The following is an 18,946-nucleotide window of genomic DNA, read 5'->3' on the forward strand; positions in this document are numbered from 1 at the left end:
AGGTTGGTGCACGATGTGTGGACAGTCACGGTTGTACCCCAGCAGTTATTCCAGATCATTTACTAGTTGTTCCTGGTTGTTTATTAGTTGCTCTGGGGGGACTAACTAACTTCCACTCCTCTCTATGACGCCATCTTCTTCCGTCTCCTGGTAATGGCTTTTGAACTGGCTGGCTGGCTATGGAGAAGAACATTTGTGCTTCCATTGGTGAATCACAGAGAGGACCAACCACAGAGCCTCCGATCCATGAGGTGCCTTTTCTGCTCTCTCCCAGGCTGCATGGGCTATTTTACTCTTGCCTTGGTCCACATGCACACATAATCAGCTGAAACCCATTGGGTTTCCAACAGAGCATTTAATTTCTTTTTGATCCAGAAAACATTTTCCAAATTCTATTTTGTGTTAACAATAACCTGTAACTAGAACCAGACCCCAGAGCCTGGGGAACACCGCCATACCTCCTCACACCAGTCAAGAATTATAGGCTGACAGGTGCCACCTGCTGGGCAGAAAAGCACAGTGACCTGAGGCATCAAAGGGTGGAGCAATTTTCTAAGACACACCCTCAGGGAAACCAGATACTGAATATTTCTTCCCTGTGGGACCTGAGCCTGTTCTGGTCTGGGAAAACCTGATTTGGATAACCAAGGAAACCATGCCTAGACAACAGAAAATTAAAACCTACACTAAGAAAAACAAAGTTATGGCCCAGTCAAAGGAACAAACGTACCCTTCAACTGAGATACAGGAATTTAAACAACTAATGCTAAATCAGTTCAAAAAGTTTAGAGAAGATATTGCAAAAGAGATAGAGGCTGTAAAGGAAGCACTGGACATGTATACAGCAGAAATCAAAAGTTCAAAAAAACAACTAGAAGAATCTATGGAAATGAAAGGCACAACACAAGAGATGAAAGACACAATGAAAACATACAACAGCAGATCTCAAGAGGCAGAATAAAACACCCAGGAACTGGAGAACAAAACACCTGAAAGCCTACACGCAAACTTGCAGATGGAGAAAAGAATCAAAAAATATGAGCAACGTCTCCAGGAACTCAAGGATGAAACAAAGTACAATAATGTATGTATCATTGGTGTCCCAGAAGGAGAAGAGAAGGGAAAGGGGGCAGAAGCAATAATAGAGGAAATAATTAATGAAAATTTCCCATTTCTTATGAAAGACATAAAATTACAGATCCAAGAAGCGCAGCATACTCCAAACAGAAGAGATGTGAATAGGCCTACGCCAAGACACTTAATAATCAGATTATCAAATGTCAAAGACAAAGAGAGAATCCTGAAAGCAGCAAGAGAAAAGCGATCCATTACATACAAAGGAAGCTTCAACAATAACCTGTAACTGTAAACTTTATACTTTTCAAAGAAAGGTTTTGTGCTATTAATATTTCAATGAGAATATTGATTTTGATTTGCATTTGAGTCTCAAAATCCTGTATAATACTCTGAAAAGAAATTTTTAAGATCACGTTGAGGATGTTACGTGACTAAGAGCTCTGATTCACACAGCTAGTACAAGGCAAAAGAGCAACTCAATCCCAGGAGTTCTGACCTTCAGCCAGATGCCTCTTCTACTTCACCTCAAATGCCCAACATGCAACTCTCTGACGCTTGGTTTTATCGAGAGGGGTGTTCCCTTTGTCTCATCTTACCATCACTGGGTTCTTTGCAACTGCTTTCTCCAAAGCCAAATCTGTTTCCTTCCCCCAGTACTCTCACCTTTGATATATTATTGCCCACTGCTGTGGCCTAACCCCATCTTATCTTGTCTACCCCAAGAACCTTTCTAGGTTCAGGATAGTTAAGTCTTTATTATTCTTTAGGGTTTTAGCACCTAAACTAAACAGATTTTTAACTTTCCGCAAAGATCAGAATACAGCACTCTCTTTCCTTTCTGGTCCCCCTGGGGGTCTGAGAATTGAACACACTCTTGATCTGTATGTCAGAGTAGATGTGCCAAGGGGGGCACCAGGCTGCTGCTTTCTCACCCATGATACATGTCCTTGTCACGTACCGTTAACTTTACAGAACGTTCTGACCTTGTGAGGGCCAGGACCATGTGGCCAGATGAGGGAAACTGAGGAAGATGAGCCCTGTGACCACAGTGACACCCAGGCCTCCTCTGCTAGGCCGTGTGCTTGAGGTTGGATAAAGCAGATGTGTGTTGGAGGCCTACAGGTTAGCAATGACAGCTGGCTGGGAAAAAGTCGGAACAAAAATTGCAAGCTGTATTAAAAGGATCTAGGATTTGAAGTGATAACGTACTTCAGCATGGCTTACCTCTTGCACTCGTTAGCCCATCTGAGGAGATGTTGACAGTCTTACTAGTGGTTATGTGCATATAATCGATCAATTGGTTACTACTGCAGTGAGATCTCTGTACACACAGCCCTGAGAACAGTGCCCTAAACATAGCAGTTTCCCTCAACAAATAAATTTTGTGATCCTGCCGTGAGATCCCATGGAATCTTGGGACCACACAACTTTGAGGATATAAGTAAGAATGGGGAAACTGTGCAGCAGCTGAGGTGCCCCTCTGAGTCCCAGCAAGGAGTCAGTGAGTCCCTCTATGAAGGACAAATGTGTGCAAAGTTGGCGCTAACCCTGAAAACCTGCGGAATGTGACATCATTCTATATTACAAATTTTTTTCTCAATAGGTTTTGCTCCTTTATCCCTTTTACAGATTTTCCTTGCAATTGCAGCCGGTTTGTGTTCTGAGTCATGGGAGAGGATGTGAATATGGTTTCCTAATTAGCAACAGGAAGTTTTCATAATGTTCTAGCACAATGATCTATTTGAAAGATTTGAAAGGTGGGCGGTCACTTCTTTGTGCCACAGAGGTATAAGGGATGTCCCCCGAGGACAGGCTCTGATAACAGCCTCTGCCTCTAACAAAGTGCACACAAATAAGCTCCTGCCAGACTGGGTCGCTGGGCTTGCAGGCAGTTGGAGAGCAAGGGAAACAAATAGTCTGGCCTCCACTTGCTTTTCAGTTGATGGCGTCATTCCACGTTGCAATTGTGCATCTCCTAAATTAGGATGTCTGTGCCAAGAGGGATGAAAGGCTGGTGGCAAAATGATATCCAAATGTCAGCACAATGAGAAGAGGACATTTTAAATTAGACAATGTATGGCATCTCTGCAACTGCTTTAACATGTAAAGCAAATTTGAGAATATGGGGTACCAGATGGAACAGGAGGAAGGCAAAAAGACTTCTAGGAATCTCTGTCCTTAGTGGTGGCAGAATGGGGAACTGTGACATTCCAGTTATTAAGACTTAGTTGGCCTCTGGATGGAAACTGAGTTGAAAATTGATCTTGATTCCTCAAGATGCAATGTAATATGTTGGGGTTCTCTTCCTAGGAATACATTTCATGCAAAAAAAAAAAAAAACAAAAAACAGGAGAGCTTTTCTGGGTAGCCTGGACTATGTGAGGTTCTTAAATGTGCAGCCGATGATGCATGGGCTCCTGCTTCTGCTAAATCTGCCTCTAACAGACTTTTTTTTTTTTTTTGCTCCAGTGACCTTCAAAGTGCCTCCCAGATTAGGGCCATCCATCTGGAAAACTTTTCAGTGTTTCTGAATGGTAGGTGTGAGGGAGGAACTGTTTCTATGGTGATGTCAGTTTTGGCGTTGGTTGCAGCATGAGGGAGTGTGAGCCATGGAGTTTGGTGGTTGCCCTTGCGATCTTGTTCACCAAGAGAACGGCACAGTGGACAGGGAAAGAGGTGCAGAAAATCAAGATGTAGAACTGTCTTCAGACCTGGGGTTGGGAACGAGTCTCCTGCCGTCATCCAAGGCTCTCTGAACCCCCGAGTTTAAAGTGGGGGTGGAGGAGGGGGACCTACAGAAGTTGTGACTTGGGTGAACATTTGGGAATAATGGCAAGGAGGCAGAGTGTGGAAATAATTTTTTTTTTCACAGCCCTATTGACTTAATGATTGTTTGAGTGCCCTAGGGCTGTCGTAACAAGACACCACAAACAGAAATTTATCCTCACAGCTCTGAAGGTTCGAAGTCTAAAACCAAGGTGGCAGCAGGTGGCAGCTCGCTCTGAAACCTAGAGGTAGAGTCCCTCCTTGCGTCTTCTAGCTTCTGGTGATCCCTGACAATCCTTTTCATTCTTAGCTTGCAGCAGCACGGCTCCAGCCTTGGCCTCGATCTTCACATGGCTTCCCCCCATATCTGCCTGTCTCTGTGTCTAAATATCCCTCTTCTTGTAAGGACAGCTGCCATATTGGATAGAGCCCATCCTTATCCAGTTTGGCCTCATCTTAACTAATCACATCTTCACATAACCTGTTTCCACATAAAGTTACGTTCCCAGGACCTGGAGTTAGGACTTGAACCTACCTTTTGGGCAACACAATTTAACCCATAACAATGATAGAATCTGTAAAAGTTTTAATAATGGAGCTGCCAAGTTTCATCTTGGCATAAAATTAAAACTCTTATTCTAAACACAAGTATGAATTATTTAAACTTAATTTCCTTCATAAAGAGGTTCATGAAGAGGCCATTAATTTATCTGTTTATTCACTTTTGTTTTATATTTTATAAAGTTACAGTTTTGACAGAATAAAGTTTCAGTGGCTGAGAGATTTCAAGTGGAACTGAGAGGTCACTCTGGAGGGCATTCTTATGTGCTATATAGATATCCCTTTTTAGTTTTTAATGTATTGAATTAGCTAGAGTGACATATCTGAAACTACCGCACTGCAACCCAGTAGCCTTGATTCTTGAAGATGATTGCATAACTTTGTAGGTTATACCGTGTGACAGTGTGATTGTGAAAATTCTGTGGCTCACACTCCCTTTATCCAGTGTATGGATGAGTAGAAAAATGGTGACAAAAATTAAATAAAAAATAGGGGGGTTGGGGGAGATGGATTGCTTTGGTTGTTCTTTTTCACTTTTATTTTTGTTCTTTTTTTTTCTTTTGGAGTTGGGAAAATGTTCAAAAATTGATTTTGGTGACAAATGCACAACTATATGATCATACTGTGAACAGTTGATTGTACATGGTGGATGATTTAGGATATGTGAATATATCTCAATAAAACAAAAAGCTAGCTTTGAGGTATGGCTTGCATGAAGAAGTATTTCAAATGTATGTTTATAGAAGAAATTCTTTGTACTTTAAAGGAAAACTATAATCTTATAGAAGAAATACAATTTTCCTAATAATTGCACATTCTTTAAGACCCTTTTTGAACATTATTTATTCAGATCTTGGTGATGAACACTGGGTCATATGGGTCAAGGAGTTTTTTATCAATATCTATGTTTGAACATTAATTTAACAACCATAATTTCAGTGTGTTATGAAAAAATTTATGTCTCTTGTCATATTAACTTACCTTGTTTATGTTTTGTGTAATCTGGGCATTAAAATTATTCAACTTTGGTAAATAAATTGATTACTTATTGAGGATGATATTAACATGTCAGTATTTACATTCTTACTGTATTAAAATTTCTTTATAATTGACTATAAAAAGACATTTTAAAAATTGGGTCAGACTATTGAAATAATAGGCCATAAACAGTCATTAGGCTGAGCTTTCTACCACAGGAAAATGTAGTTGCTAGCAGTATTACAATTTTTTAAATTGTTTATCAGTATCATCAAATAATGAATAGAATATTCTGTCTTAAATCAAATTTTCAATAGTTTCAGAGGAACCACTCTGAAATTAATTGATGGCACTCGAGTGGTCTTCAGAGCATTATCTATTTTTTTCCTTCTTCCTAATAGAATCATTTTAAGACAGTGGTTGTCAACCTGCTCCCTGCCTTACCACCCCACCCCACCCCAGGGATATTTGGCAGTGTCTGGAGGCATTTTCGATAGTCACAACTGGTGCAGGGAGAGGGCTTTGCTGCTGGCATCTCATGGGTGGTTTGCCAGGGATATTGTCAATCATCCTGCAAAGTGTCAATCATCCTGCAGAGCACAGGGCAGCCCCCACAATGAAGAATCATCCTGCCCCAAATGTCAATAGTGCTGAGGTCAGGGAGCCTCAGGTATGGGAACAAGTGGTATTATCCTCACTCATTCATTCATTCATTCAACTGACTACAGTTAAGTAAGATGTGGTTTCTGCCTTCAAGGAACTTAAGTGTTTAGTGGAGAAATCAGACAAGTAAACCAGAATTACGGAGCAGTGTAAGTGCTAAGACAGAGCTATGCACAAGGTACTGTGAGCACACGGAGAAAGAACATCTGAATTGGGTGGAAAGGAAAGAATTTCTCCAGGAAAAGTTAACCTTGAATTGATGAAAGTTAGTTAGGCAAAGCATGTTTGTATCAGTCTGGAGAAGAGACGCTACTCTAGGCGTTTCAAACAATGAGAATTTAATACAGGAACTTTTTTTACACAGCTGAGAAACAAAACAGAAGATGATGAAGCAACCCAGGGATAAACAGTAGCAGGAAGATATCACTACCCTTAGCAGGAGGGATGAAGAGGAGAGGCAACGTTGCTTCAGGCAGGAACTGGTGCCCCCTGGCAGGAGATAGGTGGGACACTGGAGGAGGAATCTGCCCAGCAGGAAACAGAGACATGGCAGCTGCTGGCACGGCCTCTCAGCAGTCCGCACAGAGAAAGGGGAATATATGCTGGCCCCTCCAGTTCCCCTCCCTTTTATCTCCTGTCAGTACTTCCCATGGGCCAATCCTGGTCAGGAGCCCGTGGGCAAGGAGGCCTGGGAATTTGATTCCTTACACTACCGAGAGACAAAGATGACTGGAGGAGGAATCTGAGAGCAAACAAGGAAATATGCAGAGGCATAGTGGTATGAAAAAGGATCACTACAAATCATTTAGCATGGCTAGAGTGGAAGATTCTGGGTACTAGCTGAGGCTTTTCTACATCTTCTTGTGGTCTAAAAAGGCCATCCTTAAGTAAGGACTTACTTATGGCTTAAGTGAGACCATCCAGTATGTAGTTGGAGAAGAGCAGTGGTGGTAGGATGACAGTGAGTTGGAGATAAGCTGGACCACAAGTCAGGAGACTTGCAGGGAGGCTGATGCAGTTGTCCAGGTGGAAGACCTGAAGTAAGGCAGCAGCAGCACGTGCCGAGCAGAGGTTGAAGAGAGATGGTTCCCAGTTAGATTTGGACGGAAAGGAAGAGGTCCAGCTTGACTCCCAGGTTCTGCCTAGTAAGTGGCAATGCTGGAGCTGGAACCTGGTCCCTCCGCCTAACAGTAGTGCAAAAATGGATAAATCATTCAGCCCCACTCTATGTGAGTATATTACATAAATTTTCTTACTTGTCGCATGAACATTTAATCTGGTATATATTCCTGAATTTAAATTTCAAATTCAAGTTAGCATTTAAAAATTATTGCTCATAGTTGTTTTCAGAGAAATCTCATTGCCACTAGAAAAGAAATGTTCTTCTAAAGTTCATACCTCCACAATCCAACTTGTAGACAGTATATTTCACAATATTCTCCTCAAATTCTTTCTAGGGGTTCTGGTCATAAATTGCTCTGGCAGAATTCCCACAATTTACAATGCTTTCTACAAAAACCACTAATTGAATTGCAACCCTTGTTGGTTAAAAGAGGTCAAAGTATTAGCTGTAAATAATGCTGCTTGGTATGTTACTCAGAAATTCCAGGAAAAAGCCTTTTTCCGTGATTGTCTATTTCAGTCTAAGCAACACACAACAATCATGTTGTTCAGCTGCATGAGCTAAATAGTAAGTCACCAGTCTTTTTTTAAAAAGCATGTTGCTCCAATTAGAAACTCAGATTTTCTGCGTATATTTTACTGGCTCAGTATCCTAAAACTTACTTATTTAGATTTTTAATGTTTTAAAAATTTAAACATCACTTTGGAAAAATAATAGTCATAGATAATTATCTTTGGATATAGACAATGTGGAATAATTGATATGATTTCAAATTAAGATAAACTTAAATGGTCTAAGGGTGGAAAGCACACAGCTCTTTCTCTCAAAGAGTTTGCAGTCTGGTTCTGAAGATAGCCATATAAATATATCATTATAATATGTTTTGGTAAAGCAATTTGACAAGGTGCTTATAACCCAATAAAAGCACAGAGAAAGAGTCCAATTCATTCTGGGGAGTTCAGGGAGGAATTGCCAATGGAGATGACATCTGAACTTGGTCTTAAAGAATGATGAGCTGTTAGACTAAGTGTGCAGGCCCTTCTAAACCCATTTGCGCCTGAATTTCTACTATTTCATGACATTGAGCTATCCTTCCAGCTAGATTGTTCCACTTACTGTACGTGACCAGTTATCCCAGTTTGCCGAGAACTTTCCCAGTTCTAGCACCGAAGTCCCACATCCTGGGAGACTCCTCAACTCGGGGCCAGCTGGGATTTACTGCATCCCAATTATAGCTTAGGTTCCTGACTCAGTTCCTTTGCTCGTGCTGATCTCCCATCTAGAATAGACCATCATCTTGTCCCTGCCTTGAATTCCTCATGGGGCCTGCACAGTTCTTTGCACCCAAGAGAGACTTCTGAATGTCTGTTGGTTGGTTGATACATCCGTAAATGTTGGCACCTCTTATGCTTTGTAGACGGCACTGAAACACAGATTAACAAAGTGATTTACTCAGGGTCTCTTGTGATAGATTAGAATCTGGGCTTTGTCCCCTGTCTTCCACAGAACATTCTTGAACTATTCAACACTGAATCAAGCTCTTCCCTGCATTTCTTGAGGCCTTAAGGTCAATTTAACATGGTTATATGCTTGGTTATAAAACATGGCATGGTAACCTCTAGGCATGCCGGTATGCTATATTTGTCCAGGTGAATCACAAGGCAAAGATCATGCCTTCTCTTCGGTATCCAACACGAGTCATAACAAGACCGTTATTACCACATACGATGCGGTCAGCAAATGCCTGTGAATTGGACTTGACTATTTACATAAACTTACCTGTGCATTCCAGGATTCTGCAAAGCTGAACTCACCACAGTCCCTTCCAGAGTGGGTGAGGGTAGACATGTGATACCTAATGTTGGACTTATCTTGGAGCTGGCTACAGATTTCACATCCAGTCTCAGTGCTGGGATGTCTCAAGACTCTGTGTATGTGGCTCCTTTGAATGCAAGCCTCCATTCCTCAGGACCTCTGATTTCTCTATTTGAATGTTAACTCCAGAGGGCATGTCATGGCTCTGTGTTTTCTGATTGGTGGCATGGGGTGACCGGGTGTTAGAAAGGTCAGAGGGCTCTACCTCAGTGCAGCTTCCCTGGTCCTAGGTTGACTCGACCCTTTAACTGTGGCTCTCCTCACAGAGTGTGATACAGGAGCAGAACAAAAATGAACCAGAGAAGGTGGGGAGAGAGAACAGATTAGACACATCTCTCCTTGCATGGGGTCAGCTTTTCCTGTGCTCTTGAGAGAGTTAAGCTAAATTGGGAGCTAACCTCAAGGTCTTTTTACAACTTCCATCTCCTCTTCTGTTTAAATATTGCTTTTGTAGGTAATGGTTGTGATCAGCATCATAGGGGCTGCTGGGATTTGATGTAAGTCAGGATTTTGGCATGGGACACCGCACTTGGAGTCAGAAGTCTGGGATTTGAATCCCACTCTCTGTTTGCTCATTAATTGAACACAGTGGATAAGGTGTGGGCTTTGGAATGGGCAGCTGCCTGGCCCCAGACAAATGACCTAATCTACCCAAGACTCCATTTTACTACCTATAAAATGAAATAATTCTATTGACCTCATCAGATTAATAGGAGTAATCATTGGCATGAAGTTTTTAAGGCACTAAGTACAGGAACCAGATGTATTAGTAAGCACATAATAAATGGTATCCTTTTATGATTATTCTCATAGTCTGTCATTCATTCATTCAATCAGTAATCATTTATTGAGAGCAGGGGGTTGTGACACTTAAGCTGGCTCATGGATGTTGAGCAGGTCTTGGCCAGATGGGAAAGAGGAAGGAGAGCAGCATTTCCACTTGGATGAAGTCTAGGGCCCCAGGGGGTGTTGATGTTCAGCACACATGGGAGGAGGGGAGCAGGTGCAATATTTGCTTAATTTGAACTTTTGGGTCCAAGTTTCTAATACTCCAGTGTCCTCCTCATGTCTCCATTCCTCTGCCTGTTAGAGCCCTGAGGACAAAGGTCCTTCACTAATGCTGTTTCTTCCCAGGACCCTTCCTCATGCTCTCTTGGTTTGGTCCCCCCAGCCTTTCCACCCATGTGTCCCTGTGGCCTTTGTAGCTCTCTCACTGGAGTTTGGGGGTATTTTATAGACCTCCCTAGGCAATCAGCAGCTGAGAACATCCTTGCATTGGTTCTTTTTGTTGTTTTTCTTTTCTAAACAACAAAAATAATACAAACCCCATAAAGAGAACACCAACATACCCCATCCCACCTGAGATCCAGATATTTCAACATTAGCATCTTGCCATATTTGTTATATCCTTCCATCTATCCATCTATAATCTACCTACCTATCTATATGTCATCCCTCTATCATCTCTCTCTCTCTCTCTCTCTCTCTCTCCCCGTAGCTCTTATCTCTGTCCATTCTCTGAACACTCCAGTGTAGGGTGTATACATCATACTCCTTGAATGCTTAATAGTGCCGTGTGCATTTCCTAAGAACAAGGATATTCATTTATGTAACCACCTTAAGTGCAGTTATCAAGTTAAAGAAATTTAACTTTGATATAAAGCTTATGGTTTATATTCCATTTTTTCTATATGTCCCAATAATGTCCTTTTGAGCCTCTTAAACTCCTTGTTAGATCCTGTCCAGGATCACCTATTGGATTTGATTATCATTGTCTCTTTAGTTGCTCTTTATTTTAATTTTTTTTAATTGTCGGAATTAAATGTTAATTCAAGCATAGCATTCAGTGGGTTTGCACCAGTTCTTGCTTGTTCTAAACACTCAGCTTGTACGTTAGCTGTGTTCAATTTAGCACAGGCTGCCATTTAATTGTGACACTTTGGAAATAGGGTGGGATTTTGGGGAGGTTTTTTGGGGGGGATACTTGAAAATAAGATAATTTCTTTCATTTCAAATAAAAGGACACAGTTTTGACTTTTTTTTTCCTTTGAGAGTTTTACTTAATCAGATTGCAATGCATTCATGAATTTACTGCTATGTTGCATGTACAGGCCCTAATTCTCTCTTTTCTTAGGGATGTGTGTTTGTATTTTTCTCTTTATATTATTACAAAATGAATTAGAAAAAAAGTAAAATATAAATTTGATTGAATATAGTTTTTATTTGTTCCGCTCTGTCATGGGACACACTGTTTCTCTATTGGCCATTATTAAGCAGCAGGCCGAAGCCCTGTTTATAGAGCCCCGATGTGGGGGAAAATGGCTAACTCCCTGCTTTGCTTTGTTTTCTTGATGTAGGCAGAGGCGACGACTACAGAGCTCCATGTGGGCAGCACTTGTGGGAGGCAGGCCGGCAGAGGCTTTGGCGACGGAAGTCTGGAACTGGGGTCAGCGGACGAAGATGTGAGTGTGGTTCTGCGTCTCGCTGCCCTGTGGCCACAGTCTCCGGCCCCAGCAACATGACCACTACCCAGAATGGCCACAGGCCCGGTGCCACCGTGACCTGCTCGGTCCCTGATGCCAAAGACCCGAAGATGGGGACCTCCCCGTTGTGCCAGAACGGAGGGTGCTGCGGCTGCGATGTGGAAGCCCCAGGAGCCAAAATCAGCCCTTCCAAGTTCGTGCGCTTTTTCTCCGTGAATAGGAAGAGAACGAGCTCAATTACCGAGAGGCCTCGCTCAGTGGTCCTGGTAGGAAATTCCTCCACGTGGAATGCCCTGTCCTCCTTTCGGAAAATGGGGTCTTTTAAGAAATTGAAGTCCTCGGTCTTTCAAGGAATTCAGAATCGAGAAGGATCAGATGCTTCCAAGGAAGATGCCTCAGAAAATGAAGTGGGAAGACCCCTTCCAAATGGTACTGTGATCGGCGTCCAAGCAAACAGGTCCTCTTGCTTGGGGCAGGGGGGCGGCCCCCAGGAGGCAGGGGTGGGGGGCGCATCCGATTGCTCAGACCCCGAAGAAGCAGACGATACCTTCCAGAGGAGCACACACCGTTCCCGCAGCATCAGAAGAGCCTACGGCCTGGGCCGCATCAGTTTGTTCGATTCTGATAGACATCACGGGTTCCAGAGCCCTGACAGGCCCCAGTCTCCTGTCGTTCCGGAGCCCAAGGTCTGTGAAATTCTAGTGAAAGACTCTGAAAATAATCGCATCATCTATAGGAGGAGCAAGAGCACAGACAACTTAAACTTCCTGAAGAAAAGCTCCTTCAAACGGAAGTCCACCTCCAATCTCACGGATCTCAAAACGGCCAGTGAGAAGCCAGCGCCCCAAAGAACACTGAGCAGCTCATCGGCTGACTCGGAAAAATTCAGTGGGCTGGAGAGAAGGACGAAGCGCTGGAAGAGCCCCATCAGGGCCAAGGACTTGGACAGAGTCCTAAAACTTGTAAGCAACGTTACGGATGCTGCCTGGAAGAGAGAGGGTCCCAAGAAGGGGGTTCCATCTCCTGGTGAGCCACACCCAAGGCTCCAGCTCAACAGCAGGTTGCATGATGACTACTCCCGACGGGTTTCCACCAGCACCGAGCAGGACAGAAGGAGATGCACGCCACCCGTGCATCACGCAGACGCAGCCTCTGTGGCAGCCCCTGGCTTCCATCCATCCGTTTCTCAGGCTCCCCATATAGACTCCGAGACTGCTGTCTGTCCTCTTGAAGCCAAAACCTCCTGGGCCTCAGACGGCATCAGTCCTTGCCTTGGTGATCCTTCCTTGAGGCCCGTTGCCCAGGAAGTGTTGAGCAAAGATTCTGATGGACCCAAACCTCCCAGCCAGGTTCCAGCTGAATCCGAGCAGCCCCTCTCTCCTCTGAGGCCCACCACCCCCAAGCCCCAGAGCCCCCACAGCCCAGGGGCAGGAAATGCCAAGCACAGCGTTAATTTTCCCTGTGCCGACAACCACAGTGCTCTGTCCCTGAGCTCAGTGGAAAGTGAAGAAACGGCAGAAGATTCTGCCCAGAAGGAGCAGGGTTCTGTGTCCTGCCGGGACTCAGTGCAAACCCCAGGTGGTGACGAAGGCAAGGAAGACAGCGGCATCAGCAGCTACTCTCAGCTGAGCCTCAGCAGAGCGGCCGGTCTGGAAGGAAAGACGGAGGAGGTGAGCTCCTGGGCAGCTCTGCTCTGTGGGTGGTCTGTGTGTAGGGATGGTCGTTACAGCAGTGTGCTGCAGCTCGCCTGGAGATCACCGTCAGGCGTTTCTGGTGGTGTTTGCCCTTTTTCCTTCGTATGCCACTTACATTACTCTTACGATCATTAGTGGGCCTGGGAGCCATGAAATTGCTATCTATTAAATTCAGAAGTAATCTTCATCTCTCTGGAAGTAAATCACGGATGCATAAAATAGATCAAGATAGCACTTACCATGCTGTTCATGCAACATATATTTAAGCCCCAGGTATGTGCTAGATTCTGGGGGCAAAAAAAAGTTGAAACAGACCTCTGTTCCACTCCATGCAGCTTTTAGATGCTATCACGATTTTTATTTTTGAAACCCTTTTTATTCTCTTGATCTTTCCAATAGAATACATATAGATGAAATTATTTGTGCTGAGAGACCATGTCACATTCTAAGTCTGTTTTGTCTCCTGGGAATGAATTAGGAACTTGCAGCTGATACCTGTCAGCCTCTGAGTGATGATTGTTCAAAGGCATTTTTTTGATGGTTGTTGTACTTCTTTTTAGAGCAGAACACAAGCCATCTCATGAATTGAATCAACTGGTAACTGTCAGGGCTATTAGAGCGATGTTCTTTTCATATCCTGTCAGCATCCTCACAGCCTTACTTCGCTGTATAAATTCCACTTTATAAATGCATTCAGTGATATTTCCGTACACAGAGAGAGATGGTCAAATGCATCCATGTGTGTATATTGCAAATTACTCTTCACTTACATTCGTCGACTATTTTACAGGTATAAATTGGTCCTTGCCATAGAAAATTACCTCCTAGCAAGTGTTCTTTCCCACTAATCCATGGAAAGGGCCTCGATTTGGTCTTAGTTCCTGAAGATGAATGATTACACAGCAAGGGTTGCAAACTCACAAGCCAGGACAGCCTCTGGACTGTTAGCTTTTGACCTCTGCTATCTAGGGAAACCTAGAAAGTAAAACCTCCAGCTGAGCAATTTCAGGAGATCCAAATCAGCCCCGAGCATCCCTGGGCAGCCAGATGTGAGCAGACCTCATTTGTGGATCAAAGTTTATCAGGAGCCCAGACAGCCAGCCTGGTCTCCACGGGTCTTCCATATTGGCCATCACTCATTTGTACGTTTTCAAAGAAGCTGTGGAGTAGTTGTCAGGACACAAGGCCAATGCCAGCCTTGGGAGAGAGTGTTTCCACTTCTGCCAGCTCTGATGGCTCTAAGTGGCCAAGGCCTGACCGTCTCTGGGCTGCACTTTCTCCCTGGAGGGAGGGGGGCTTCTGTGAGATGAAATGTAACTTTACTCCCACCAAACACCCAGACCTGTCCCGATGGATGGTTTGGAACCTTTCCACTCTGTTGTACCACAGCCCTCCCCCAACAACAAGAAAAGGATTGGCAAAGGTCTAGAGGGTTCTTCATGTTAAAGGTAGGAATTTCATTTTCTGTTTGACAAAATTAGTAAAAAAGCAATCAATAAAATATTTTTTTCCTGAGAGCATAGTAAATGAACGTATGCATAACTCAGTCGCTTACCTGCCAGGGTGGCTATGGCTATTATAAAGGTTTATTATGTGTATCTGATATTCTTAGTTATACATCATTTAAGTTCCACTCACAAGGATCACCACAGTCAGAAAGCAGAAGGAACACTGATAGTGAAATTCAGGTTAATGCGGCTTATACAAGTGTTGATAATTCTGCAAATTTGCCTCAAGATGTTCATCGCGTTTTTAAGTTGGGGTCGTTTCATCAGAATTCTTATATAGAACAACAAGCTTCCTCTTGTACTTTTAAATAGTTGTCAAAAAGAGAAAATGTAATGGTGGTTTCTCCCAATTTGCATTTCATGTTACTTGCATAGAAGTTCTTGCAAAATATAACCTGAACCACTTAATTGTATACTTGAAATGGGGAAAATTCTGTTATTTTATATATGTTACCACAATAAAAATTAAAAAAATATGTATATATCAATTGAACTCCCTTCTCTTTTATACTGTTATTTAGAAATATGCAAATCAAAACAAACAAAATGCAAAATGCAAGAATTCCAACCTTCATGGTTAAAAGCAGTTGTTTGTCTATTTTTACAGCATTATAGAAAATTAAATTAGAATCTTTACCATAATCTACTTTAATATACAGTGTGTTATTTTCTGTTTAATTCATCGATGGTATAGTTCCACTTATATGTTTAAAGCAAATTTAAGCTGGGTTTATTACTCGTTGAATGAGAAGAGGTTGAAATCTATATATCATGCTATTATTTAAAATGAATATTATGCAATTTTCAATAACAAAAAATTTTTTTTATTTAGAATAGTTTATTTATCACATACCTCCCTAAAAGTGCCAGAATAATCTTTTAAAAATTGTTAGCAGTTTAGTAAGATTCAATATTGCTGGGAAGAAGTTGGGAAAATGTCAGTCAGACTGCCTTCATTTATAAAGCGTTGGCAAAAAGTTGCCTCGTTAACGTTACGCTCCTGCCCCCTGGTGGTAAACTTTGTTGTAGACACAGTCTGTTGAAAACGTCAGGTGGTTGACTTCTGCAGAGCTACAGTCCCTTTGTAAAGGTTCATGGGTGCAGGTGTTGAGTCTTATTTCTCGCTTTTCCACTGAGTCCTACAGTAACTCCTTGACTGGGCTAAGTCAATAGGAAAAGGACCCTGTCCTTAGAGTCACACAGTATAGATTCAGTAGTTTCTGGTACCGTTGAATCATGCCAGTGATGAGAACCAAGTGTAACCCACCTCACAGGGAGGTTTGGAATGCTTTCGACTTTTAGTAAATGGTCCTAGTTTGGTTGTGATCCTGTCTATGCTATTCAAGAGATAACTAACCCTGAACAAACTGGGCACACTGTTGAATTCTCTTGGCTTGAGTCTTCTCAAGGGCAGAATGTGGAATGAAAATCGGGCTCAGTGGTTGGTAACAACCAATTGTGCATGTTAAGCACTTAGCACAGGATCTACTGCTGGCTCTCATTTTGTGATTGTCATTATCCGTCTAGATGTCTTTTCCATCCTAGATTGACCTGACTTCTTAAGATATGAGTGAGTTAAGGTCAGTTGTTCCCCAAACCATCATTTGACATGCCACCATGTTAGGGTCTTAAGGAAGATTGTAAAATTCTTCACTTAGTTTGACTTTGCATTGATTAAAAAAAAAAAATGAGTGAGAGTTGGGTTCTGGCATAACCTAGCATTTACATGCTCATCCACTAATTCAGGTAACCAAATCTGTTGAACACCCCCACGTATGAGGCACTCGTTTAGGTGTAATTCTATAGGGTCTGGTGGGTGATATCAAGGAGAATAGAGATGAACTAAGAACAATGCAAAACAGATTAAATCTCACAAAAGAGGCAAAACCAAGATGCTGTGGAGTTTCGGAAGAATTGCAGTTCTCACCCACATACAAATTAAGGAAAGCTTATGAAGGGCAATCAAATCTGACTTGGAGAAGGGAGGATTTCTACAGCTGGCTATGGGGAAGGAAGGTGGAACATTTCAGTAAGGTGAAATAGCCTGGGTAGGTGTCTGTTTGGAGAGAACAGAAAGTCATAAAATTTGGTTTAGTGTGGGGGAATTATCCAAGTTCAGATGAAATCATTAAGTCCAGATCACAGATATCCGTGCATTCTAGAGAAAAGAATCTTCAAGGTGTAGGCACTGAAGAGTTGCTGATGGTTCTGGGCAAAGAGGCAAATTCAGACGTATGTTTTGGAGAAATTAGCCAACCATTGTTAAAGAAGAGAATTAGAAAGAAAAGTGACCAGAGGGAAAGCTATCGGGAGCTTATTACCAAAGCAAGCTCATGGGTAGTAAGGCCTTAAATATGGTGGTGAAAATAGAATATGTAAGGAAGGAGGGGAGAATGAAACAGTGGAAATAAAATAATAAATAGTAATGTACTCTTTCATTCAACACCTTTTGATTACCTATTTGCTGTATGCCAGATAAAGGGAAAAGAAAGATAAAAAAGACAAAGAAAGCTGTCATTCTCGTGGCTTCGTCGTCTGATAGATTGGAGTGTATACAAATTACTATGATAGAATGAAGAATGTGCAAAGTGCTCTGAGAGCCCCATGGGGGGAATTAGGAACTCTGGGTGAAGAGCAACAGAATTGGGAATGGGACAACTGAGGGGGGCTTTGAAGGAAGAGCGGGATGGGGGGCAGATGGGGCAGCAGTTGATGAGGAGGGATAAGACATTCCAGCCACTCTGAAGACCCTGAGAGAGAAGACAGGTGTGCTGAATGTGGGGAGAGAGCCAGGCAGAGATGAATTTGAACCTGAGCTCTGCTGCTTACAAATGGCATGACAGTTACCTGCCTTTTCAGGCAGGTAGTTACCTGCCTCATTCTCCTCACCTGAACTGGGGGTGGTAGGAGTCCCGGCCACACAGGGGTGCTGTGAAGATGAGTGGAGGTGCTGCCTGTGGAGAACTCATTAGCACTGGCCTTTGCTAGAAGTGTCCAGCAAAGCCAGGGGACTGCAGATTGCTCACCGTATTTTGGTATGGGGTGTTGTATGGGTGGAGGATCAGAAGACTGGAAAGATAGGTCTACATCATTGAGAAGGTCCTTGATGGACACATGGAGTTAGGACTTTCTCTTGTGGGCAGGGGGAAGCCACTGAGGGTGTTTAAGCTGGGGATGGCAGAGATGGACTTGTGTGGGTAGAAAGTAGCCAGATGAGCTGTGAGAATGGGTAGAGGAGAGACAGTGTCACTGATAGTCTAGTCCAGAGGTGATGAGTTGCATATGGAGGCCATGGAGACGGGGAGGAAGGGCTGGATTCCAAAATCATTTAGCTGCTTGTACTTTTAATTAGCGTTTGATTGTCTGTGAGGAGGATGTCCAACATTACTGGATGATTGGGTGGACACTTCTGCTGGGAAGCTGCCAATCAAACAAGCCATAGAAACAAGGGGCTGACTAGAGCTTATTTTAGGTCACTAAACAATGGGACCTTGTGCAAAATCACTTTACTTTTCTGAGTCTTCATTTATGCAGACACTCAAATGTTTTGGGATTTTGTAACTTTTTTTTGCGGGGATGTGGTTCCAAAATTGCTGTAAGTCACTGCACCACACAGTCTTATAAAGTCAAAATGAGATTTGAGTGCTTGACTAGGGCATTTGAATTTGGTATGAATTAATTATTGTAGTTACCATGTGGGGTTTCAATTTTCTGAAGCACACTGCATTCCAGATGTTTCCAGCCCTGAGAAGTGATGATTTTAGCTCGCCCACTTCACCATTGACCCAAGACCATAACCACCTCTTCCATTTTTATTCCTGCCTCAGAAAGAGGAAGGAAGAGATTTTCTGGCGCCACAAGCTATAATGTTACTAAAATAAAGCCTCCATCCAGCTTGTAGTACTGGCTGGCAGAAGCCAGCAAGTTCACCAGCCTAAATTCAGGCCTGTATTCAATTTGAATTAATAATTTTTGGTTTTACAATGGTGTTGAGTTCTTCAGATATAATTAATTAGAGCTCTGAGGAGCTGTTTTTGGTGTGGTTTAGGCAGAGGGGCAGATACATTACATAATTTTGAGTCTTCATAGATTATTTGGACGTTATGCTTTAGGTTGATCAAATAGCTAGTTGGGAGATTTAAACAATTCTTCTGGAGTTAAGAAATTAACCACAGTTATTTCACATTTCACAGAGTCATTCTCAGAACACCCTAGAAA

General features: G+C 42.7%; 1 protein-coding gene across 5 annotated transcripts in view; it reads left to right on the forward strand.

The window, feature by feature from the left end:
* SPATA13 (spermatogenesis associated 13) overlaps positions 1 to 18,946 on the forward strand; it is a 397,052-nt gene that overhangs the window by 299,780 nt on the left and 78,326 nt on the right. For all 5 annotated transcript variants that reach the window (XM_037800660.1, XM_037800665.1, XM_037800659.1 and 2 more), the window contains exon 2: positions 11,401 to 13,196. In XM_037800660.1, the coding sequence (XP_037656588.1) occupies positions 11,562 to 13,196 (1,635 nt within the window). In that variant the 5' untranslated portion in view covers positions 11,401 to 11,561. The remainder of the gene's footprint in view (positions 1 to 11,400; positions 13,197 to 18,946) is intronic.

Source organism: Choloepus didactylus, chromosome 12, assembly GCF_015220235.1.
Source record: "Choloepus didactylus isolate mChoDid1 chromosome 12, mChoDid1.pri, whole genome shotgun sequence".
Lineage (NCBI taxonomy): Eukaryota > Metazoa > Chordata > Mammalia > Pilosa > Megalonychidae > Choloepus > Choloepus didactylus.